The 26,535-nt window shown below is 47.7% G+C and overlaps 1 protein-coding gene across 3 annotated transcripts in view; it reads left to right on the top strand.

The window, feature by feature from the left end:
- Positions 1–868: 868 nt before the first annotated feature.
- The window catches only part of LOC119404151 (E3 ubiquitin-protein ligase Rnf220), a 62,052-nt gene continuing 36,385 nt past the window's right edge, over positions 869–26,535 (top strand). For 2 of the 3 annotated variants that reach the window (XM_037670745.2, XM_049419236.1), the window contains exon 1: positions 869–954. In XM_037670745.2, the coding sequence (XP_037526673.2) occupies positions 904–954 (51 nt within the window). In that variant the 5' untranslated portion in view covers positions 869–903. The remainder of the gene's footprint in view (positions 955–26,535) is intronic. The other variant, XM_049419237.1, reaches the window with a different exon arrangement.

The raw sequence follows: 26,535 nt of genomic DNA, 5'->3' as shown, positions 1-26,535 counted from the left end.
AAAATATTCCTCACGGGACTACAGCGGTGTATAGCTACGGTTCTATTTGCTGCGGTATATTTTCTCTGATTATAAAAGAATAAATTCAGTTACAGAAAGGCTCCTTGCCCGTTTCTATTATGACCACCGTAAGCCGCATGAAGACGGAGATTTTACACGACATATCTACAAAAACAGAAATATTAGGGGGAAAAAATTTTGGCGCCCTAAGTATGATCAAACGCAGCCAAGTCAGAAAAGGGAGCTGCCAAGGCGGACGAGCTACAGGAGCTGTTGGGACACACTAAATTATTTGCTGATATCTCTATTTCCTTGATAAAAATTTTACGTCGCGTATTCTTTGCGTGAACATGTGTAAGGCGGAAGGTGTAAGAACGTGGTGATGTCATGCTAAGTTGTACTCAGATTCCCGCGTAACCACATTTTATTCACCGACAGTTTAACGGGCGGCGGCTTGGCCAATCTGAGAGCCGCGCACCTTGCCCGCGACTATCGGAAGCCCGCAATCCTACTCTGCAAATGAGGTCTAGTCCCGGACTTTTCCGTCCAGGCCGCCGAACAAGTCGTCTCGCTGTGGTGGTGCGTGGGAAGAGGGAAGTGGCACAGGAGGTGGGGGGGGTTGCACCATGGGGCGCGGCCCGCCGAGCGATTGACTTCCGTCCACCCCCTTGGTATAGGGTACACTCAGAGACCACGCTCCCCACTGCTCCCCTTCGCTAGCGCGCGTGCTTTCGTTTTTTTCCCTACGACGGCGCGGCGACCAATCGGGAGCTTCGGGGAGACCCCCCCGGTGGGAGGGGCCCCGCTGAGTGCAGGCCACGCCCACCGCGCGGTCCGGCCGCCGGTGGCATTCGGAGCTTTTCGCGCGGGACGGAAGGAACGGCTTTTTTTGCTAGCCCGGCCATGGACGCATCGCCGGGCTTGGTCGGCCCCATGGCGCTCAAGTTCGCCCAGGTGAGTCCGGCTCCGTTTTGCTCCCCTAGCACGCTTTGAATGCAGACCTTACTATAAGTCACCGTAGGGTCATAAAATAAATTCGGTGAAGGAAAATCGGGCTACGTTCTAGGGAACTACAGGCTGCAGGCAGTGTCGACAGGCGATCGCGTGACATCGCTAACCGACCTGTGTTCTCCGACACATCGCCGTGGACCGTTTATGCACACCGTGCAATGTGCTCAGCTACCGTATATAGGGTTATCGAAAAACGCAGTAAAGTGCATGACGTCATCTGTTACATGGGAGACGAACGAAATGCTTCATGTAGAAGGCCACGACAGGAACGATCGCGTGTTACTGCTGTAGCTCTTAATGTTTCCTGACATATCGCGTAGAAGAAGGAAACTGGGCTAAGTTCTTGAAGTTATGCATTAGTGATATGCACAATTCTTCGCCGTCTCGAACTAACAGATTGCATCAATTTTGATATCTCGCGCTGTCGGATGTAAAGGGCCGCGTGGTTTGTGTCTCGGTTGACTGTGCTGTTGTAATCTTAACAGTGCCAATTTACGAGCCCGGCGTTTCGATAAAGGTGGAGAGAATAATTTATGCGCCAAATGTAACGCGGTTTCACCAAAACTGCTTCGCTGAAACAAGACTGACGTGAACGTATATCTGCTTCCATCGCTTACACAAGCATCTGTCTGGAGTAGAAATCATCAACGTGTGTGCTGTGACTTGAGACTGTTGTTCACTGAAGACGGCAACGGATATCGACAACTGCCACCGCTGCATCCACGTGTACTGCCAACCTGCCTCTTCGGAGACCGAGTGTGGCAATGTGTCGCCTCGGAGTGTCATCTTGCTGCACCTGTGTTCTTCACCGTCGTAAGCAGCAGACGCCAATCGATCCCGAGGATATTCGAAGACACCTTCGTCAAGACGTCAACTGCCGGATAGTATAAAGTGTGGAAGGTCGTTAGCGATGCCCGCAACCGAAGTGCTGCAAGGTTCCGGTCACGATATTCTGGTCGCCAAAACGACGATGCATATAGTACGTCCGTACGACTTCATTTTATCAAACTGAGCGGCAACATCAAAGGAGATTTGTTCTGTATACAAAGAACAGTAACGTCCCATCAAGAACTGACACATCATGTCGGTGACTCAAGCTCATTGGCCGCGAGCGCCACGGACTACATGCGGACGGCAATATCAGCTACCCCGCATTATAGGATGCACCGTCTGAGCAGGAGGGAGCCCAGTATAGCATCATCAAACAACACGTTGGATTCATTGAAATGCACCTTTGCAGCACCAACAGCCGCCATGTGTTAATACGCATGTGAACCTGTGTTGCCTCTGTTTCAACTAGTTTCAACTAAACGAAAACTTCAACATCTTGCGCCGCAGCCCCATGCATGCTGCGTAGTCACTGTCTGGTTTTTTTAAGTTATACGGGGCATTCGTGCGACTTGAGCCGAGGCTGTGGCTTCGTTCGGCTGAAACGCACACTAGCAAAGCAAGATCAAGCCGGAACCGGACCCAGTACTGCGCACTTAAGAATTTCGATTTCGCGACCTCTTCACATACGCACCGGAAGCACCACATCCCGTCGTCACACCTATTTCTCGGATCATGACGCTGGATTGGATGAGAACTGTTCGGTGACGTCACGCGTATATCGTGCGTAAATGTTTGAAAACCATGACTGTTTAAAGAAGAAAGTTTATAGTGAGAGTATCGACAGAACCTGCAGAAACGTGCTTGTCCAACACATTGAATGTAGTGATTAACTGGATTCCAAGTTTAACAGCGGCGCTAGAAGCAAACGCTTACAACTGTCTTACTCATCGCTCCGTTAGTAATCGTCGCGAATGACACAAGTTGGAGTAACAATATCTATAGATACAAGAGCCGCTGCAGTTTGCGAGAAATATTGCAATTGCGTGCTAACTAAGCTTCGCGAAGCGATTGCCAGGATATGGATTGCGAAATTATAACACAGAAATAATAGCATCCACAAAGAGGTATGGGACTCAGACACTGGACCTGGACTCGCGAAGTATAACCTCGTGCCTTGTATACACGATTCGTACGCAGTGAACTCATATATACTTTCCTATAAAGATAACATTTGTTGCGTATTTCATGAGCTTCATCCGCGTTTAGCCAATGTTTGGCACTTGAGTAGCGCGGAAACGTGCGAAGTCATATGACACTTCTACATACCCGCCACGGTGGTCTAGTGATTATGGTGCTCGACATGCTGACCCGCAGGTCGCGGGATCGAATCCCGGCCGCGGCGGCGGCATTTTCGATGAAGGTGAAAATGTTTAAGGCCCGCGTGCTTAGATTTAGGTGCACCTTAAGGAACCCCAGGTGGTCGAAATTTCCGGAGCCCTCCACTACGGCGTTTATCTCACAATCACATCGTGGTTTTGGGACGTTAAACCCCAGCAATTATTAACACTTGTACATTTTAAAACTCTATCCTTCATCATACTACGAAGGCGTAAAGCATGCCACGGAGAACATTATATGTGTGCACTGTCCGTTATACTAGAGTGCGTGCTTATCTAGGCAAGTATTCTACTATCAACAATATTTTTTGTGTGTGTGATAGTGTAACAGGTGCTGTGGTACTTCCGTATTTCCCTAATTTCGATTAAGAGTGTCTCGCCTGCTCCAGGGAATGGTTTAATTCTTACCTTATAAGTTAATCTGAAACAAAATCTTGGTTTCAAGGAAACTGCCGCGGCAGTATCTATAGGTCGGTATCCTGCATCTAGAGGTCGGTAGCGATGTTCAGCAATTTAGCTTTCAATACGCTACAACGGCCTAGCAGTTTTGCAGAATTTTGGGGAAACTGAAGCCGTGAATTTGTAAAAGAATAACTAATTGCAACTGTATGACCACAACCATGCAAAGACCATCCTGCCAGAAAGCACCCACAGCTCACGTAAACGACATGATAAATTGGTACATGGGCTCTCACTATACGGCACGATGTTGAACACCAAACAAATAAATATTTGCCAGAATTAAGTCAAGTGGAATAAATGCTATCTAGTACAAGCTACAAATGTCGTATATCGGTTAATTACCTAAATACGTTTTGTCACGTGTGCTATTGTTGAGGAATGGATAACTTTTTGTTTGCTTTGGATAACATACGACTATTTTGAGTGTTTATTTCTCCGCAAATATCTTGCATAATAATAATTGGGGACGCTAACAAATCACGCCGTTTGAAAGTTTTATAATCGAAAAGTCACGCGACAGTATGCCTTAAGTTTTCTATTGAGCTTGGTTTCTGTTCAGTTCTAGATTGCTCGCTGTGGTTCACACCATCTCGATTACTCTATTTCTATGCTTGGTTTCGATGTCATCAAAGTTTAAAAGTGTGTGTTTGAAAACCAACGTGTTTGGTCCCACAACAGTATTCCGCACCTCACAACTGTTCATATGGTTGAGAGCAAACTATTTCCAAGGAAATAACACTGTATTGAGGTCGCATCAGCATAAATACCAGTAAATATTACACTGCATGCCCAGGGTATATACGTATGCGTACATTATGAAGACAACAGTTTCCACGACACCAAAGTAATCTCCGCAATACACAAAGCGAACACGGCGAGTAGCTTATATATACAGACAAAGTGTACAACTGCGCATCTGTGCTAACCAGACATCAGACAACACGCCTGTATCTGACAAAGCGAGGCGTTAGTAATGTTGGCTGCATACATTTCAACCACAAGGGAGTTTCTAACTACGCACTCCTAATCAAGTCCCGGATAAAGATAGCTAGCTTTACAGCGAGGAAATTAGACGAACAATTTATAGTTTCCTGTTTATATCTAGCACTTTACGCGAGACGTGATGAAGAGTGTACAATACGACACATTCACTACCGATATAAGCCCAGTAGCAAATAACAACAATTTATTTAATCCAGCAAAAGAACGACGGCCACCTTTTTTTCACGTCGTTATCTTTTGCTTGCAATTATCTACTTTATTATCTGTTAGTTCTACGACTCTTATTTGGCAAATATTGCTGCCTTACGAGTATTTTCCTAACTCTTTTCTTTTTCTTAGATGCGCTGTTATAATCGTGCAAGTTACGAAACACTCAATTATCTCGTCCACGTTTAGTTTAAATTGATAGTTAGCGACGGAAGACCGCAAAAGAAACTAATGGCACGAGAAAAGCTGTATCCTGCATGCAACGTGCCAAGCTATGGCTCAAACAGTGACATGGAGTTAAAAGTTAAATTAGCTTGGTACGCGTAGGATGCTAACGTTCCAGTCAAACTGTACAAGGCTACACGTCACAACCTCGTATCTATCTTACCGCAGCACGGTCATGGTTAATAATTGGCAAGCCCATAAACTTGTAGCAAGCATTACCCTCGCATTCTGACAAAACCGCGACCATAAGCACCTTGGGTTCACAAATTATTATAGGAGCTTACGAAACCAAAGGACTTCATACATGAAGCAAATTTGCATGCGTATTTTTGGTACGGCAAATTACTATGCCTATAAGGGCAAGCTTTCGAAAAAAGAAAAAAATCGTCCCTCCTTAAATTGCTGGTTCTTAATAAAGTTTATTCATTCTTCTCCCTCCTATGTATACGCAAAAACTCCTAGCTCGTATGTGCCACTAAAATTGGGCCAAAGTCCCACTACTCGCCACTGGTTCACATAAAAAACACAATGAACCGCTCATTGAACTCCTCCACGATGCTGACCATGCAAAGCACAGTGCGCGGCATATGAATACAAAACACTATGATAAACGCAATCCAAACGTACGTGCAACCTGATTACTAAACACAAATACTTTTAATCAACTGTCAAGATTAACCCGGTGATAAACACCGGGGCCACAAGTTTCAGCATCGCTGGTTATCTATATCCGTAAGGAGTGATTGGGCGGTGTTTCTTTTTTTTTTTTAGGAATAAATCTAACACGAATTGATTACGACTAAGTGCGAACCGAGTATTGAATGTTTTTTTTTTTAACAGTTGTTTTTCAGCAATGAACAGCTAGCTTAATTCACACTTAATATGTAACGATGTCGCCAGCCTGGTATTTACGACGTTATCAATGTTTCATTACAACGAGCATTCATAAGATACCTCACACATTTTCCGGTGCCTCTATATCCATATGTGCATTTAATAGCTTTTTTTTTTCATTCTACTCAAAGCAGGAAAGGTATATCTGCCAATGGGTGTATGCCCCGCTCTTTATAATAATAATAATATTAATTACCCTCCCGTCGTAATCTAGACTGCCAATCACATTAACACAGCCAGTGATCTGTTGATGATATATACACCGCCTTTCTCTGCTATTCTGAGTTTGACTGAACACTGTCCATGCTCTGATACATTAAAAAAAAAAAGTTCGAGAATATTCGTATTTACAAATAGTCTCCATTCTACTAAAACATCCAGTCGAATAGGAAACTTCTCAGTTCCTTAATCGAAAGCCTTCAATATTCGCACCAATCACTTATCAGGCGACCAAATTAATTTTGCTCCTTGTCGCAAGAAGGTTTACTGAATGGGAAGCGGAGAAAATTACCTCTCAATAGTGGTAATTCACACCGCTAAGCTGTCAACATTTACCCTCAACTATAGAGTGACTGCCATAACCTGATCTGAAGCGTCAAAACGGTTAACACGTACGATTAACCTTTTTTTTCGTTAGTTAAACTCTCAACTTCAGAACGAAAAAAAAAAAAGACGTCTCGTTTTTCGTTAATCCTCCAGCGATCATAGCTCGAATTGGAATCCACTCAGACCTGCAACACCACAGCGTACACATACATACGCACACACATGTTCATTGGAGTCTTCGAATACCTTTAAAGGAATCGGGTTTCATGATCGATTTCCAGTGACATACCGACAAGTAGCCGACCACTAATACCGCCGCCTCGTATCTATCATTATACGATAGCGTGACGTATGTTGCCACCAAAACACTTGCTTCTCAAGTACACTCGAACGAAAAGAGGGGCGAGACGGGCAAAATCGTGAAAAGGCGGACCCATTATGGAAACATTAGGGCATAAACAGCCACTCCCCACCGCCAGGTTTCCCTCATTTCATCGCCTCGAGGAAGTGGGAAAACGGAAGGCGTAATCACGCGACGAAAATAAAAAGCGTCGTCAAATGCTACATACAGCAAGGAGGAGGATTGGGACGTATGGGTTGCGGGAAAAGGCTCGCAACGAAGAGAAATCCCCAAAGGGGAGACAGAAAAATAGGGAAGAAAGGACATAAGGACAGAGCGCGACAGAGAACAGCCATCTTAAGTGTAAGGGCCGAGTGTAACTAAGGCAGAGAAGAAAGGAGGCCCACGGGATGAGAGACACAAGAGACACGGGCGCGAGGGGACAGAAAAACACACACTCAGAGAAAGAACAAGAACGAGATTGAGACAAGCGCGCTCTTCTCGCCTCGTCTTCCCAGCGGTTCTTTTCTCGAGAGGAGCGGAGAGCCCGGGGCTGCGCAGAAAGCCAAGCGGGGACAAATGGCTCTCGATTAACGACGCCGCGCGTCTCCCCCCAACCTCTTGAATGTCGTCGCGCGCGCACACACAGTACTGCTTTCCACGGCGCGACGTCGTCCCCGAGGTATACACGGTGGCTATAGAATCACCCACCGCGTCGGGCTCTCAACCCCGGGTCTGCTTTTGCGGCCGGAAGGGAGGGGGGGACCCTTTTCTGAAGCCCCCCCCACCCCCCTCAGCATTAGTTGTTGCCTACGCGTCTTTCACAAGGGATATATATGTACAAATACAGAAGCGCGAACACACACGCGCGCGCCTATAGACGGATGTATACGAGATCGAAGCTGTCTGTTCTGGCTGTGTTTGCCGCGAGAAAACGATCGAAAGCGAAGAAAAACGGTATGGGGAAAAAAACGTCTTTCTTTTCCTTTTTTTTAATTTTTTTTTCTTATCCCTATGGGAACCACATTGCGGTGTCGCTGTCACTGCGGCGATATTGGACGACTACAATTGGTGTCGAGTAACGTTTGCTGTCAAGATTATGCTCTGTTTATGCCTCGGTTACCTTGTTGCAGATGGAGAGAAGATGCGGGGTCACCGTGTTCAAATTTGCAATCATATCATGCGAAGTGTAGTGACGATGATATATAATTGTCCTTGAGGTCCAGCCGTACTTTTATATATGGTCACGCAAGAAAACTGTGAATAGCAGAGATACCGCTAAAGAGAAACTAGGCGACTCAGTGTAAGGTGATGGCGTTATTTCTCGTCTCTTCCCCCAAAAGAAAAAAAAAAGAATCGAATTTGTAATCATATTCATTCTAGCTCAGTCAAAAACTGTAAGTACTGCCGTAATTGACGCGAACTATGCGCCCTTTACGTGTAGCGAGATGTTTTATCAGCCTCCAGATGTAACGTCATTTGCGTTTCCGCACCGTTATGCCGCAGCGACCGTCATGCAAGCCCTAGGAATGTTAGGAGCCTAATTGAATCGAACTTTGTGAAGCCCCTTGAGTACACTTTGCCCGAACGAACCAACAAGAATGTGTTCGTGCACGTTAAGAGAATGCATGCAAATTTGAGAGGCACGCATACAAAGAAAGACACACGGGACACTGCTGCCATCCGTCCGCCCCAACTTTGCTGCAACCTCTAATAGTGCAAACTTATACCAAACTAGCCCATCAGATACAAGGCATTCTAATATTCGTGCCCCCGCACACGGCTCAACCTCTGGGAGGAGTATTTTTTACCTGATGTAAACACGAACTTGCTGGTTTCTTCCAGCCTGTAGCGATAAACTCGCTAGGCTAATTAATGCTTTGGATATATGCTCTCCCCACGGTACAGTCGGTTTCTGGTCACTTCGCGAACACAAACAAAATTCGTGTCATTTATATTGCGATACAGCGTTAAGTACGCGTGTTTATCTTTTTTCTTGCAGTGTGTGATGACGTGCCGGGTCTAGCTCAAATCGGCGTCCGTTTTTCACAAAACAGCCGAGAGAAAAAAACGTGTTAACTAAAAGCTCTTTCCCCAGATCTCCACACATCAAACTTCACATCCAAGATGAATACTTCACGTAATAGCGTTTTAGTTTGCATATGAAGGAGACGGAGCGGCAGAATGTACAGGGTGTCTCGGGAAGGAATATGGATGAGCGCCGCAGCGAAGACAATCCCATCTTCGAAGGCTTATTACTGAAGCATAACATGCAAACCAGTGCACAAAATGTACTCAGTACACCGCCGCTACCGCATTCAAGATTAGTGCATCGGAGACTACATATACGCGGCCAAGCCAAGCTTCCCGCACGCTTTGCCACAGCATGTATGCGCGTACCGATGTCATCACGTGGTCAAAAACAAACACAAACAAACGAAATTGTTGCTCGCTGTTGTTACGGGGTAACAAGACACACACGCGCGACCTTACATGCGCAGAAATGTCTAATAAAGGGGGAGGGAGGACGACCCCTGCCGTATCTTAATTGGTGGAGCATCGGACGCGTTATCCGAAGTTTGTAAGTTCGGTCCCTACCGGCGGCAAGCTCTCTTTGCGTCCGCTTTAATTTCTTTACAATTACACCATAATTACCACACTACGGTTAAAGACTATACATAATGTCGGATATGGGCCGGGCACGTAGCACGTCGGCAGGATAACCGGTGGTCATTAAGGGTAACTGACTGGATTCCAAGAGATGGCAAACGCGTCAGGGGGAGACAGAAAATTAGGTGGGTAGATGAGATCAAGAAGTTTGTAGGTATAACGTGGCAGCAGAAAGAGCAGGACCGGGTTGATTGGCGGAACATGGGAGAGGCCTTTGCCCTGAAGTGGGGGTAGACAGGCTGCTGCTGCTGCTGCTGCTGCTGATGATGATGATGATCATGAATGTCGCCTATCCATCCACTGCCTTCAATGTCTGTTGGTTGCATCGGGTTGCGTCAAACGAAGAAAAACGAACCCTTGAGCCCTTCTTTCGTACACACAAACACCAGCGTTGCTCGCTTTTCACTTCGTCAGTCGGCAACGCTTCATTGTCGGCTAAATACGATAGAAACAGCGATGGAACGTCCTATCTCTCCCTTCTATCCCCCTTCTCGGCCGACGTAATCGTCTCCGTAACCGAAGAGGAAAAATGTAAGCCGAGGGGTCGACGTGTTTACGCCAGCGGCGGCGGCGGCTGCTTCGCGGGGTCTTTTGGCCGAGCGAATGACTCGGAACGTGCAGCCTTGTTTAACCCTTCACGAATGACACGAGGCTCCGCAGCTCACAACAGCCCTCCTTGCGTAAAAGCAGGCCGTTTAGACGCCGCGCCACACCCAACCCTGCCGAACGATCCTAAAACGTTCTCATCGGTCTCGCTAGACGGCACACGTGCGTCGTAAATTTAACGCACACCCCTCTGGCGAACTGCGAGCACTCGGAGGGTGGTCTGTCTCTACACTCGCGCATGCACCGAATAAAAGGGGAGTGGGGAGGGAGTGCTCTCCGCGCGAGGACGAGGTTCGAGAGTGCATGCCCTGTAGCTGTAACGCTATAGTAACGCGAAGCTTTACCGCCAGATGACTGTGTTGCTGCCAAACGACCCGCTATAGATTCTAGCGTTGTTTATTCCTCGCGAAAGAGAGACCCCGCCGCAGTAGTAAATGCGTGACACCACCACACCCCACCTCGTTTGTTGGTACAAATAAAAAAAAAACGGTTGTACTCAAAGACACGTGTGGACACGTGGGCACGTAGACTTGCTCATAGGAACTCAACTACACAATATACTCTTTGTAACCGAGTCGGTATGTGCCGTAATGCGCTTAAGTGAGCCTCGTTAAGATGGTACGAAGTTGCGAACGTACGAAAAGTGCAAACACCGTCATAGCGAAGAAGACTTCGCCATTCGGTGGGTAAGCTGTCCGCCATTACTCGTGCCTGTGTCTTCTCAAAGAAGATATATCCTGCGAATAGTCACGTCGCGTGCTCCTTTTCGTAACATTTGTTTTGTGGTGCGGTGCAAACAAATTGTTGTTTATGTCGTTACTCAGTATTGCATTGGTGGAAATTCAAGTCTTCCCGCACGCTATAGGGAAAACTGAGTGTATACTAGCGTCTTAAAATAGCATCAGCACCATTAGGTTCGAGCTCAACTAGGTATCCAAAGACAATTTGGTAAATTCGATGTAAAGAAGCGGGAACGCTGCACGCTGTGGTCGTCGGCGCGGTTCGCCTCGCACAGGCGTCTCCACATCACGTACATTGTCACAATTTGTACCAATTGAGCAAACATGCTGCTCGTTCCTGTGCGACATCAATGTGGCTCTTACTCCAAAGGTGCGCCAAAGGTGACATACACACTTAGTAGCAACATATTCAAACAAAGCATGCCTGTCTCGCACACAATTCGCACAAATGTCATTTGGTGTAACGTGCCACCTGGCGAGACGTCTAGGCGCGTTGGTAACACGCCCCACCTTCTCACCTAGTCAAACTCGCCAACCAATTGCGTTTGTTCATATTTGTGACGTCAAGTATTTCTGCGTATTGAATATGGCCGAATTTTTCCACACACAGGCGTCTCTGTGTCGCTAGCTTTAGATGAAACCCTTGCCCCGTCACTGTGGTCTATAGTGGTTATGGCGCTCGGCTGCTGACCCGAAGGTCGCGGGATCGAATCCCGGCTGCGGCGGCTGCTGCATTTTCGATGGAGGCGAAAATGTTTCATGCCCGTGTAGTTAGATTTAGGTGCACGTTAAAGAAACCCGCGTAATCGACATTTCCGGAGCCCTGCACTACGGCGTCTCTCATTATCATATCGTGGTTTTGGGACGTTAAACCCCAGACATTATTATTAGATAGAAAACCTTATCGTCCCGACAAATGTTGTCCGAGACTTTGAAATCACTACTGAGCCAGGGATAATGCTATAGTCAGAGCCGACAAACTTTTATTTTGCATTGTACCTAGTTTTTACCATTGTACGAAAACCAGCTGATACCGGCCCTCTGCAGCGGGGTTTTGTGGCTGAAGCTTCCATTTATACTAATGCTGTAATTGAAATACAGTTTATAATAATACTACGCTAAAGAACACGCGTATCGAACGAAGTGTTCTCAAAGTGCAGAGCATAGGGCACTACTGAAACAACGTTTTTACAAAAGTCCGCAGGAAAAACCCGAGCGCCTGCGCAGGATCTGTGACACGAGGCAGATGGTAGAGCTAATCGATCCATTACTTTCAGTACCATTATTTCTCTGGAATCATATTCGCAACAGGTATGGTTTTGTAAACTTTTTTTCAAAGGAAAGCTTAGCAAGAGTACGTAATACTGGAAAATCGCCTCCATTTTTGTTTGAACAGCGAACACACGCAAGACAATAGGCAGTTTTAGAACAGCCTACGCAAAGATAGCGTTCGTTGCGGTCGCCCGATATTTCCGTCAATTAACGAGGGCCCGTAGGAGCAAGCGTACGAGGCATGCGCAGTGGGCGACAAACGCAAACGCAAAGCTTTGCGTATACGCTATTCTAAAATTGCCTAATAAGTTCTTAGCGTGTCTAATGATTTCTTATTAAAAGGGACATCTGCATACAGCTATTCGATAGTACAGAACAAAACATTCAAAGTCGTTTCCATTTTCAAGCGTAGCTTGCGTCGCTTTATACAAGTGTCGTTGGGCGTTGTTGGCGTGACCGCAAGAAAACCCGGCGCCCGCGAGCGTGAACAAATGCGGCCCTTCGCAGATGCGCCGGTCGCGGGCGTGTTTGTACGCGCCGTTTTCCAATAATCGATGCTCTCTTGCCGGCGATCGGCCGTTTCTGATACGGCAGTCTGATTTTTCGTCGAGGCGACTTGTCATTTCTCGTTGCCACGTTTCGTTGCTGCCTGGGTGCGGACACGTGACCGTCGTTGTTGCCCGCAGCTACTGAAGCGTTGCGCTGCTGAGCGCGTGGGTGACGGTGCGATTTCCGGCACGGAGGAAGGAAACAGTTGGGAGGGATCATTTCACAATGCGATAGAAATGAAGAGAGACAGAGAAGTAGCTAGCACGTCAGGCGTGCCAAGCTTCAGTTACAGCAAAGCTGTTACGCTCGAGGTTGGCCGCGTGTCGTAGATAGAAAATGATAATCATCATCAACCGGCACGCGCTCAGTCACCGCCAAAGCAGTCAAAAACAAAGAATGTATAGTATAGCAATGTATAGTATATTATAGCAAGGGGTGGGGAAGAGACAGGTGAGAGAGGGTAAAATATTAGCCAAGCCAGGACCAGCTAGGTGCCCAGCTCTGCTGTGACCTGCAGCCTTGCTCGACTTACTGCAAGCTGCGTTAATTTTTCTTTTTTAATCGTCGGTCAAATGCTTAACGGTGCAATAACTATGTGGCACGGTGCCCCGGAGAAGCAGCGTCCGTGTTCACACGGCATGCCCGCATTTTTTTTTCTTTTTTTCCTCGCTATTAAACGGTAACTACGACCCAAAGCCAATTAGCCCACCTGCAAGTCATAACAAGTACCTTGTTCATAAGGCACACTTAATCCTTTCAACCTTTCGCCTCTTTGCGAACTTCTCTCTCGTTCTGCATTGCACTGAAGGACTCTGGTGTTACAAAGCAGTGCGTTTCGAAGAATATGGACACTAAGATTCGATCAAAACGGCTAAGACGCGACCCAAGGCGAAAGGAGCCAGGCTGAGTCTCAACTATTTTGATCAGCCCCTCCACCGTGGTCTAGTGGTTATGGCGCTCGACTGCTGACCCGAAGGTCGCGTGGTCGAATCCCGGCCGAGGCGGCTGCATTTTCGATGGAGGCGAAAATGTTCGAGGCCCGTGTACTTGGATTTAGGTGCACGTTAAAGAACCCCAGGTGGTCGAAATTTCCGGAGCCCTTCACTACGGCGTCTCTCATAATCATATCGTGGGTTTGGTACGTTAAACCCCAGATATTATTATAACTAATTTGATCAAGCATGGACCAACTAGTTCAGCCACATTTTTTTGGTAAGAAAAGTTCAGCACCACGTTACGCTCTCCGTAAAGTAGTACCGACACAATTTTGAGACATCGTGAAAGGGTCGTTTTTCGTTTCCTTGGTATGCAGTGTTCACGCTCTCCACACACCGGAGTCAGACAACACGTATAAAATATTTTAATTTGATTTTAATGTTTTGGTCGCTGAGCGTCTGCAAGCCAGCCCCACCGCAATGGACATTATCCCGACGAGACAACACAGTCCCACTGAGTTTGCGAACTCTGCGTCCTGCATGCATGCATAAATGGCAGAAATCACTGCCGGGGTCCCTGGACGACAATTCGCTCATCGTTGTTTACGGACACCACGAGCAGATGACGTTCCTGCCGCTAGCACGTCGCGAGTTGCCGTCTCACCGTGACGTCAGACTGAGATGACACGTCACTGAGGCCGCGCCCCCTCGATATCGAAACCGAAAGTGCTTGTTTTAAGGTAGCGGTAATAAAAATATATTCGATGCATTCCGAGGCATCACAATACTCTCTTGAGGGTTCTCGATACCGGTGTTTTATTTAGATGAACAATATGAAAATGCTTAAAATACGTGTCCGTACTCCTTTAACACTTCATGGAGAAAGTCTGCGGGACACTTGGTAATACACGAAGTTATTCAGTCGGGGACCAGACGTAACAAGTCGCAGTGTGAGGGAAACGCATTAAATTACCTTGACGTCTTAGTTTTAGTCTTATAGTCTTGAAGTCGTAGTCGACTAAATCGTCAGCCTTGCAATTGCTAGGCACACATTTCACCGTTCGATTTATTCTCGTAAATTTAACGTTAGTACCGAAACTTAGTGAGGGCACCCAATTTCTAAACAAACTATAGACAAACACAAGCTTACACCTTTGAAGCTTACTTCTCATGCACTATTTAGTATATTTGTTTTTCCTCGTGCCACCGATGAATGCAACGAGTTGCAACTCGAAGCATTTTGTGAAAAGGATAATCGTAGCCGACTTTAAATACTATATATCTTTCTGTTCATGATCCAATGACAGAAATTGCGACGTATGCATATTGCCCGTAAATGTGCTTGCCTATATAGTTATGCGTTGCTTTCTCTTACCGACATTTAATTATATTTATTTACTTATCAGACTGCGCTGTACCGCTTTATACCGTGTTTTTATGGTTTTATTATTTTCGACTTATGTCAATTACTTCTTCTTATGCGCCCCAAGCTTGGCTATTCGACCACAGTACGTTATGAGAAGATACGTAAATAAATATGCTGTACTGAGCAGTGAAAAAAAGAAAAAAAAAGAATCAGGAGCGCTTTCCCTATCTGGAAAATGGGGGCAAGTAAAATATTTCTTTCTTTCTTTCTTATATTACGGCGAAGCTACATGACTTGGATCCAGGCATTTCTTCGTCCCCGTCGACAGAATATTCGACAGAAAACAGTTTCACGAAGTGAAGCGAAAAGTATGATTGGCTCTATTGTGATTACGCGTGCGAGACACACCACAAGCCACACGACATGATAATAATGCGCGATCGAACAATGCCGGCAAGCGGGCAACTGCAGCATGCGAAGCAGGAAGTGACGTCACAACACTTTCATATGTAAAAGAATAACTCGCCAAGAACTGAGTAGTTTTATTGCGATAGATACCAGTACTAGTAATAATAATAGTTTTTGTGGTTAAGAATAATATCCTGGGTTTAACGTCCATATGAGTGGAGGGCTCCGGAAATTTAGACCACCTGGGGTTCTTTAACGTGCATCTAAATCTAAGTACACGGGCCTCAGACATATTCGCCTCCATCGAATAGTTGTTGTGGTTTCACGTCCCAAAACCACGATATGATTATGAGTGACGCCGTAGCGGAGGGCTCCGGAAATGTCGACCACCTACAGGGTGCAGCTAAATCTATGCACACGGCTCTCTTGCATTTCACCTCCATCGAAATGCGGCCACTGCGGCCGGGATTCGATCACCTGACCCAACGTTCAGGTGATAGATACCGGCTTCGTGTAAATGGGTGCTATTCTGGACACTGTCAAATTCAGCCATATAGTCAAATTTCGTAATGGCGGCATTTAAGCCAATCACAGAGGCCGTAGTAGCTCTATGTGCCAATCAGAGTTGACCAACGGCGGAAACTGACAACATGGCGGAATTTGACAATGTACAGAATAGCACCCCCATATCGGGATCAGGAGATAACACAGCTTCGCTGGATAAACCACCTTCACAGCGTGCATTGCACCCGGATATTTTTAGAGGGTGAAAAAAAAAAAAATGGTAGACAGTATGTTCGAGAATTAAAATAAGATAAGCGTCCAAGTTATATTAGCTTCCCTTGGAAGTGCCTTATATAGCGTAACGAAGTGAAAAACGGAATCCTTGACCTGCGGTGCATACATTCCAGTACGCAAGACGATTACACGTATAACCACTTTGGGAACATACATTCATTCGAGTATGTATGACAGGTTCCAAGGCCTAACGTAGACGACGAGGATCTGTAAAAACGTACACCTACCGAAGGCACCCGTGCCGGTTTATTTCTCCATTACCTTTCGTTAAAGCGACTTTTGAGTCCCGCACGTGCGAACCTCGTGGGTGGTCACACTGACGACAGCAGCACTACTTCCCAACTCCGCCCGCCGGAACGGCTGCTGTTAGTCATTTGCCACCCCACTCTACACAGCGTGCAGCAGGAACTGCGTTTATTTTCACGCCGACAGCCAATTTACACGGACTTTCTTTTCACGCTTGTAACAATCCGAGGCACTAATGCGTACCAGCTCGTACCGCGCATGCGTCGGAACTTGACTTCTAAAGCGCACTTCAGTTGCACCGGCTGACTCCGCAGGCGCTGTCCCAAACAGTCTACGACTAATGTTCTTTCTTTCTTTCCTTCTTCACTGCTGGGCCGTTAACGGCGACACAAGCAGACTGCGCCCCCTGGTGGAGTAAAATCACGCGGCGACTTCTGGAAGCACTTTGCCGCCTAGCTGGACCGACATGCCTCGGGCCTACAGCCACCGACTGCGGCGCGAAACAGACGCTTTCGTTCCTCTGGTGTACAAACGGCCGAAGTGTTCTTCAAGAAGAGGAAAACGTCAACAAATCCTGGCCCTGAAGTTCAGATGGCTTCTTCTTTCTTCTCACTCTCCAAGCGGCGTTGTACACGACGACGCCTTCTTTCTTTTGGGAGACCCTTAGGAGAAGAATCACAAAACCCATTACGAGCCCAGCATCGCATTCTGTTCGCCCTAATGGCTGCCACTCGGCAGCTGCGGTCACCACTGCTGCCGCGAATACACATGGCCGCTTTAAACTACACCAAGCAACAGATAGGGCCCGAAGAACTGCAACTCACTCCCCCCAATCGACGCCTTGGGTGCACCGGCAAACGACACGGCTTCACGCTGGGCTACGCTTGCGACACAAGAAAAGCTTCGAAGAACACGACGACGTTTCGAAGAGAGGGTCAGCGCCTGTCGCCCGGAGGCATCATCAGCAGTGTTTTCTTTGACCCGTGCGGAGACTCAGCAGCGGCGGCGGCGACCCCTGTGTTGTGGTCATCTCGGAAGAGTCCCGAACTCCCTCCCTCCTTCCCGCAGCCCTCCCCTAGCCTCCACCCCTCCATTACTCAAAAAAGCCAACCCTCTGTATTACAACCCTGGCAGCTCGTCTAAGACGTCTTTTTCACTAATTGGCGCCCGCGCGCATGCGCGCAGCAACGCCCGACGAGTTTCTCGACTAGGCTGTCTCGTTTTCCCGTTGATTAGGCAAGTCGTTCGGGAGGGCGCCCGCGCACGCAGCATCGGCGGCTCCCCCTGGAGGACTCGTTTCCCGGATCAGAGCCGACAGAGAGACCAAGTGATTCGAGCGCGGCAGGACGTCGCCCAAAGAAGACGTTAGGTGACGCTGGCGGCGCCGTACGCGGCTTGTGGTGGCGGATGGGAGACGATGATCGTGATAAGAAAGAAGCTACCGGGGGAACGGGTCGGTGGAATGAATGACTACTATGGGCATGTCGTACACGGCTTCTTGAGCTGGTACTAAACTGGCTTCGACCTTCTCTCCTTCTTTTCCGCGTATGTGTTAGGAAAGGAGGGAGAAAAAAAAAGAAAGCAACAGTTCAGTTGGGGGAAGTGCATCACGTGATTTGGAGTGTCATAGGCGGCTTGCCGCGGGCTGCGAAGGTTTGCGCGGATGTTTTCAACTGTCTTTGGTGCTGATGAAGACGGATATTGATCGCCTTCAGCTGGACAGCTACAAAAAACGTAAGGGATAAGAGAATGAATGACCTTGTAGTAAGTACGTGCGGGGTTCGCGTTGAGTGCATCCGTGGTGGCTTTGTGCTGGAGACTTGGCTTCGAAGGAGGCTGCGGTTGTTAGCTATCGGGAGCGTTTCCTGTACTGCTGGACATTTTTTTCTTTTTTCGCGCCTGTAGAAGAAAAAAAATATTTCAAGTCGATGCATTCACATCGGGAACTGTTGAGCGTGCATTTAGGACATGTAGCAGAGAACGAAAAACAAACAAACAAGTAAATCGATGACGCAATGTGTGCGTGTCACCGCCTCCAATTCGCGATAGGAATAACAAGGATTGTTGACAAACAAAAGCAACAAAGCGAAGCAATTAGGAGAGAAGGAAACAAGTTTTTTCTTTTCTTTTTCTTTTTTTCCTTTGTGAACGCTTGACAAATAGACCTGACAACGGGGATATTCATATTAGGACAAAATGACAAACATCTTAAATTCATTTACGTCGTTTCTACTGGTGCTGCTGTGTAACGATCAACGACTGCCAATATTTTCGTGTTCTGATGATATACTACAAGTCTGCTACTAGTAGCGTACAGCGAATAATGGAGGCAGGTAATCCGATAATTTACGCAGAAATCCTTAAATTATGTCGTTACTTCTGGGGCCAAATTCGCAAAGGCGCAACGGCCAGCCGGCTTGACTAATCGTAAACCCGGCGACAGGATTGGCTGGATTTTTTTTTTTTTTTGGCACAGTTCTATAGCTTCTATAGTCTTATCCTCCCTGCCCCTGCCTTTGTTTCTTTTACATTGTTTGAGTTACGCTAAACACTCCAAACGTCATGGCACACAAACTCGGCCAAAGTGCTACTCTTGCGTCTACATGAACCTATAAATAAATAAATACACTCAGTCAATACACGCAGACGCACGCACACACACAGCCTCAAGAGTCAGCTTCAACGTCCAGCTCCGAAATTACAGCGTTCAGCGAATATTGTGTCGTAAAACACTCCATTGTTCATTAAGATGTGTCTTGTTAGGTTTTCTATAACAGAGAGAACGAACCCTTGATCCGCTACTATTATTTCGTCCATCGCTATAGTGTGGTGTGCTACCGATCGCCGTAATTTTTCCATCGCTTTAACGATAATTACAACATTCTGGCAGGCGAGCACGGCACCCCCTATCTCCTTGAGCTGTGAACGGGTGGCTTTACGAAGATAGCTTGCACATGACGTCACAGACGCAGTTTCTCACCGTCCACGTCCTCCAACACAACGGCAACAGCATGACTTCAGCGCAAGCCTTGCATTTATACGCACATCGATCCACACACGCTTTGCGCCGAAAAGCAGTTAATGTTGCATTCATTATCAATGTGTGCACGCAACGGCATCGTACGACCCCGACGTCAACTGGACACAACTACTTTTCTAAGGCCTTATATGTCTCACGAGTCCAGACATTTTCAAGATATGGCGAGACCTGACGATAAATCGCGAGACCTCGACGGCGGCGTCAACACGGATGATGCAAGAGACAAAAACTAATAAATGTCGTCCAAAAGTCGCGTGATAAATGATGATGATAATAATAAGTATAATAGCAATATCGGAGGTTTCACGCGCCAAAACAACGATATGATTATTAGTCCCGTCAGAGTGGAGGGCTCCGGAAATTTAGACCACCTGGTGTTCTTCCACGTGCACTGAAATCGCGAAGAACAAAGGTCTCAAGCTTTCGATTCCATTGAACCCGCGACCTTTGGGTCAGCAGCCGAGCACCATAACCACTGTACCAACGAGGCGGACGAAAGTCGCGTCACACTCAAGCGAACGTATGCGTGTGTCGTCGGCGTACAGAAAGTCCCATGACCTCAATGCAATATGACGCCATCCTGTGACGTCCTAGTGAAATCACAGATAGCCAAAATTTGTGACATCATCATGGCGTCCACGTGAAGTGCTGAAAGCTTTCGGAGAGGGACGGGGGTCAATACGATCGACTGAAAAGAAAAAAGGAGATGCTTTTCGTCTTCGAGTCGTTTTAGGCGAATTCATAAGGGACGGTATGACTTTTTTTTTTTTTGTCAGAAACCTCAAGTACCCTACTTCGAAGTACGATCGCGGGAAGGAACACTTCCGTGACACCCGCCCCCATCTTCGTTCCTTGTATCACTCCCGCCGGCGGCACCGCGCGGCTTCACAAGGACCTCACAGAGAGACGCCGCCGACTACGAAAGTACAACGAGCGGAACGTCTCGCAACATAGTTCGCGCGACAACGCTGCGGTACCAAGTTAACAAGCCGCGCCGTCTCGGCACCGGCCAAGGAAGTAAAAGGGGGGAGAAAACAGGAACCGGAAGAAAGCGAAGTAGTGAGTCGTCTGCGTGTAGTCTGCTTCTGACGAGCAGACGAAAAAAACTAGCACACAAGAAGAATACGGCGGGCACCGCTCAAGTTTTATGGAAGCCCTCTCCTCGCTGCATCTATACGCACTCCCCACAGTGGCGGTACTCTTTCACGTCTTTTCTTCGAGGTTCGAGCCAATGGGCGTTTCGGTGTTAACTGCGTTCGGGAAGCGTTCACGAAGTGCGTCGCGGATCAATCAGGAATAGGAGTGGCGCCTTCATCTAGCCCCATTGACTGGGTCTGTACGGCTCCTGTGCACGGAGCAGCTCCGTCGCACGGGTGCACCCGTGCCACGACGGGGCTTAAAAAGTCAAGTGTTCACGGGGTTTAAAAAATTGGCCGCGTATCTGCGTGCTTCGCTGCAAATGTCGTGTAAAGACGATAGAAGAGGCGCTGTGTGAGATATGGACGCCATCTGGCAATACGTCGGGAAACATGAGTGCTGTGTTGCGTGCTGGTAGTCCCGGCGCAGCAGCAGGCGAAGACCGGCGGTGACCAACGCGACCGGCGGGGACGCCAGCCAGCCCGAAAACGCGGTTTGGCGCGAAGCGCTGAAGCAGTGAAACGTCCGCACTCAACGAGTACTCTCCACACACTGTTTTATTTACACGTCGCCTGGGTAAAACTGGAACGCCAGAGCGGCGCCCACAACCGGCAGCCTGAAGGCCGCCCACAACGCTGCTTTTTCATTTTTTAAATATTTTTTTTCACCTTCTTGGCCTTCTCAAAACTAAAGTTTTTCAACACCAACCCATGGCATTCGTACAGTGCAATACAGAACCGAAACCGAAACACAACAATGAGCTCGTGCGAAGGGCACGGAGGAAGGCAAATTTCAGCGCAGTCGCATTTTCAGCTTTGTTGAAACAGCGCTCACTAGACGACGACGAAGTAAAAGAAGGCACACGACAGGCAGCGCCTGTCCTGTGCCTTCTTTTGCTTCGTCGTCGTCTAGTTAGCGCTGTTTCAACAAAGATGAACGCATGCCAACTCGCTGAAGCTTCCATTCTTATGCATTTTCAGCGCAGCTTAAGAAACTAGGGTCCTTAAAATTACGTATGTATGCATTTTCTATTAAAGGAACACGCCACCTAATACTTACCTAGTGATGTTGCACCTCAGATATGCATGATATTTAATTTTTGATCGACAACGTTCACAAGTATGAACAGCCGTACCAGTTCAAGACGGCTGGCCCTTGGGCAAGTGGTTCAACTTTGGCCGAGTGGCTGAATCGAGGGACGTGCCGACAAACAGAAAGACAGACAGACAGAAAGACAGACCAAAATTTCTGCGTTTAAGTTCCCCAAGAAAGACTATCGTCTTTAAAAGTTAATGTATGGATGCGTGCTTGTCCTCGTTGATGTCGTGTTGAGGCGCACACACACACACACACACACACACACACACACACACACACACACACACACACACACACACACACACACACACCGCGGTGGTCTAGTGGTTACGGTGCTTGACTGCTAACCCGAAGGTCGCGGGAGCGAATCTCGGCCGCGGCGGCCGCATTTGCGATGTAGGCAAAATGCTAGAAGTCCGTGTACTTATACCTGGGTACACGTTCAGAAACCCGAGGTCGTCAAAATTTCCGGCGCCCTCCACTATACGGCGTCTCTCATAACCATATCGTGGTTTTGGGACGTAACACCCGAATAATTATTGTTATTATTATTATAATAATTATTATTATTATTAGCAGTAGTAGTAGTAGTAGTAGTAGTAGTAGTAGTAGTAGTAGTAGTAGTAGTAGTAGTAGTAGTAGTAGTAGTACACATACACACACAGCCCCGCCATCACCTCATTTCACCGCAAGTGCATTTTTTTCACCCACCTGCAGACGCCCACGGTGTCAATACTCACCATAAACGACTAAGCAGACAGTGGCCATCTTAAGTCTCTAATACCGATTTTCACGTATCCACCGCAATAGACAGCCAGGGTTTGTTGCGCATCTGAATGTGAGCTATACGTTGAATTTCTCACAGGTTTCGACAGAAGTTGAAAGCACAGCGCCTTGATGGGATATTCTTAGCTCTCTTGTGAGGTGGCGTCATGTCCCACAAACGTCATGCGGACGCGTTCCATTACTCGGACGGGTCAGGCTCGATGTTGCCTTCTAAGCTGCCAACGTAAACTGCCTACGATACTGTCCAGAATGGGACCACACCACCGGCCCGCGGAACATGGAGTTTCTCACAATATTACCTAGAAGAAAACCTAGAGCCACTGTCTATGCTCGTTTCACTAAAGAGCGTTTTGCCGTCATGGGAACACGGTATATAAAGGTGCTTCTGCGAAGCTTGTGTTGGTTGGCGTTGAGCGAGGCTCCGCCTAAAACGAGTGCACAGCTGCACAAATAGAGCTTGTCTAAAACAAAACCTTCATGAGCGGATTTCATTCGCACGTACAACATTACAAAATGAAAGTTCGCTCACCAGCAAGGAATAGGCAAACGGCGAAAGGGCGAAATAGACGACACTGTTGCGGAGTGAGCACTCCGTGGCATTGTCTCTCGTCTGTCTTCCAACTGTAGCGGCCGGTCGCTACTTATGTTCGTTTTACAATATTGTACATCAAAGTTACACAAAACTTGTTTTTGTGTAGTGCTAAGAAAGAATAGCTCATGTACTTTCTTTCGAAACTCACGTGACTGCCAGGGCAGTCCGAAAAGCCCGGATGAAAGCGCCGAGGGTGATTTTCTGTCGTCTGCTACCGCCATGTATTAGAGTGGCTGTCGTGACAGACGGCAGCATCCCGAAGTGTTTTCTGGCTGTTTTAGGTCCGCAATTATGGCTTCCCGATTTTCTGCCGATGCGTGCTAATGCTCTATTATCATGCTTAGAGGCTCGAGACATCGAGTGAGTCAAGCAGTTTCATAGATCGTTTGTTACTGAAAGCGCGTCGCCGGGCGCGCTTTCAGTAACAATTCAGTAACAATTTAAGTAACGATTTCAGCAACAATTTTTCTGTTTAAGATATATTTAGCCCTTATACCACAGTTCCGTTTGTGCTCAAATACTTGAGAAAGTTTTCGCAGTGTCGTCACGACGCTTCGATATAGCACTTGGCGTCGTTATACTTGCCTAGTTTCTGAAGAAAATCTGCAAATTAGTCCGCGTCTGTGCTGCGCAAACACCCTCAACCAGTTCCCGGTCTCCAATCTCGAAGGCGATACTTCTGAAGGCACTTCCGCGGCATACGACGAGCAGAACAGTGGCCCCGGGATCTGTGCAATTTCATACGGAAGCCGCTGTTACTGATGAGTGTGTTTAAAACACAACCTTTCGGGACCTCAATACCCGCAGGCGCGAATTATCATGAACGTTTGATAAATGCGTCACATTTTGAGTAATCTGTTATAAGGCAGCGGGCACGTCGTTTCAAAAAAGTTAAAGCGGTAATATAATAATATCTGAGGTTTAACGTCCCAAAACCACGACATGATTATGAGAGACGCCGTAGTGAAGGGCTCCGGAAATTTCGACCAGCTGGGGTTCTTTAACGTGCACCTAAATCCAAGTACACGAGCCTCAAAACATTTTCGCCTCCATCGAAAATGCAGCCGCCGCGGCCAGGATTCGAGCCCGCGACCTTCGGGTCAGCAGTCGAGCGCCATAACTACTAGAGCACCGTGGCGGGGCAAAAGTTAATGCGGTAGGATATCGCTTCGTGCATATTCTAGCGAGCCGTGATAACCACAGAGTAATTAAAAGTCTATTTCGCAGTCGATCATAATGTCTTCTAACATAGAAAGAACCACATCACTCACTGGCAGTACATGAACGAGTGAAATATATCGGCTGTAAGCATTACGAGAAATGAAAAAACAAAAAACAGCGTCTTTTGTCATTGCTGTCGCAAGCGGCCCGTCGAACACCCCGTAAAAGTTGGCGATATAGCAACTGAAATGATCATCATGAATCTTAAGGAGCACACTGAAGGTTACATGAAGAAAAATTCAGTATGGAATAGGTCGAATCGACGCAAGGCTTCAAGTCCGTTGCTCTATCGGTGCCATATACTGGTCAGCACCGGCATCAACAAGTTGCGTTAAATTTGTGATAGTGCACTTATTCAGCGAAACTAGGGAACTTAAACGCTTTAATTGTTAACTAATCAATAATCTATATAATAATTATTTGTGGTTTTACGTCCCGAAACAACGATATGATTATGAGGGACCCTGTGGTGGACTGCTCCGGAAATTTTTACCACCTGGGGTTCTTTAACGTGCACCTAAATCTAAGTACACGGGCCTCTGGCATTACGCCGCCATCGAAATGCTGCCGTCGGGGCTGCGATTCGCTCCCGCGACCTTCGAGTCGGCAGTCGAGCGCCATAACCACTAGACCACCGCGGCGGGAGTCAATTAATCAATCAATCTAAACTCAACTGACGTTTGTCTCTGATATATCTATAAACACGACGAATTATTTCAACAAATTAGATATTTGGGAACGCCGCCGGTGTAAAAGTCCCGCACACCGATGCCACCGCAGAAGCAGACGACGCCGCGAACGGGGTTCGTGCGTCTGTCACGGTGCGCCACAATATGTGCGTCGCGCCAAACACGTAGGTGACGACGTGTTTCCCGCCTCTCAAAATTTATTTCCGGCTCTCATAACATCGCGAAGCACAGCCTTTGAGATCCGCGGCTTGCTCTTGTCTCTCGGGGCGTCGCAGACGACCTACTGCAGACGACAAGAACGACGGCGGCCTCGCGAGCAAGGAAGCGAGGGAAAGCCGAGAAAAAGGATCGCTGCTCATTAGTGCATTCCATACGGAGAAGAGGGAGGGTGAGGCTGGGAAGGAGTGATTGGGGAGGATAGGGGGGTGAGTGGGGTACACGGCTTCCTCAGAGCTGCAACGGAGATCCCCTTCGCCGCATTCTCCGGCCAAGCGGAAGAGCAATTGGCCGTCGCCGCTTCCGTCTTCGTGCGCGCCCCCAACCGCACTTCGCCGGGTCACCCCCCACCCCCACCCCCTTTTATCTTGCCATGCATGGATTCGCACAGCCACGCTTTTATACGGATGGCCCCGCCATTACTCAAGCATCCGTGCGACGCACCACATATGTACGGCTTGCTTTTTTGTCTTCTCCTGGCTTCCGCGTCGACATCTTGGCTCGTGGCTGTTTCCGCCGCCGTGGCATGCATACGAATGGCCCTTTGGGGGAAACGGAAGGGGGCAAAAGTCGTTACTTCGCGCGTCGCTCGCCTTTTTTCGGGTCCTTGACGTAATTAAAACGTACTCTTTCATTCGCGCGTCAGGGTCGAGTGTGTTGCTACGGCCCACTCGTGGTAGCGGCTGCTTTTGATGGTGACAGAAAGTGTGTGTGTGTGTTTGTGAGAACAATGCGAGATACAATGGCTCAGCCGGAAGTTGTGTGCATTCCAAGAAGAGCTGCCCGAACAACGTTAGAGAAGTGACTTATTGATGCGGCCCGTTTGGAGGACGGGGGCTTTTCTTACGACGCGACGTCCTTAGGATTAAAAAAAAAAGAAGGAGAAAAGAAGGAAAAAGGACGCGGTTAATAATCGGCCAATTCGTCACATTACGATCCATCTGCGTATGCCCACAGAACCGTGTAAGCGCTTTGCTTTGACTTGTGCGTGTCTGGCCAGCAATAAATTAGAAAACGAATACACGAGTTACATTATGCATTCGTACAAGAAAGGAATAAATTAAAGCCGCCGTGGTGGTAGAGTGGTTACGGTGCTCGGTTGCTGACCCGAAGGTCACGGGTTAGATCTCGAACGCGGCGATCACGACGCACGAGAGGCTCGGGCAGAACGATGGCTGGCCATGCATACCAGGCTAACCCGCACCTGCTAGAAACACGATTACCACGGCCACCTTATTAAGCTTGACAGCA

The sequence above is a fragment of the Rhipicephalus sanguineus genome, chromosome 9, assembly GCF_013339695.2.
Source record: "Rhipicephalus sanguineus isolate Rsan-2018 chromosome 9, BIME_Rsan_1.4, whole genome shotgun sequence".
Taxonomy (NCBI): Eukaryota; Metazoa; Arthropoda; class Arachnida; order Ixodida; family Ixodidae; genus Rhipicephalus; species Rhipicephalus sanguineus.
The sequence above is the reverse complement of the archived record's forward strand: the minus strand, read 5'-3'. Positions and strand labels throughout refer to the sequence as shown.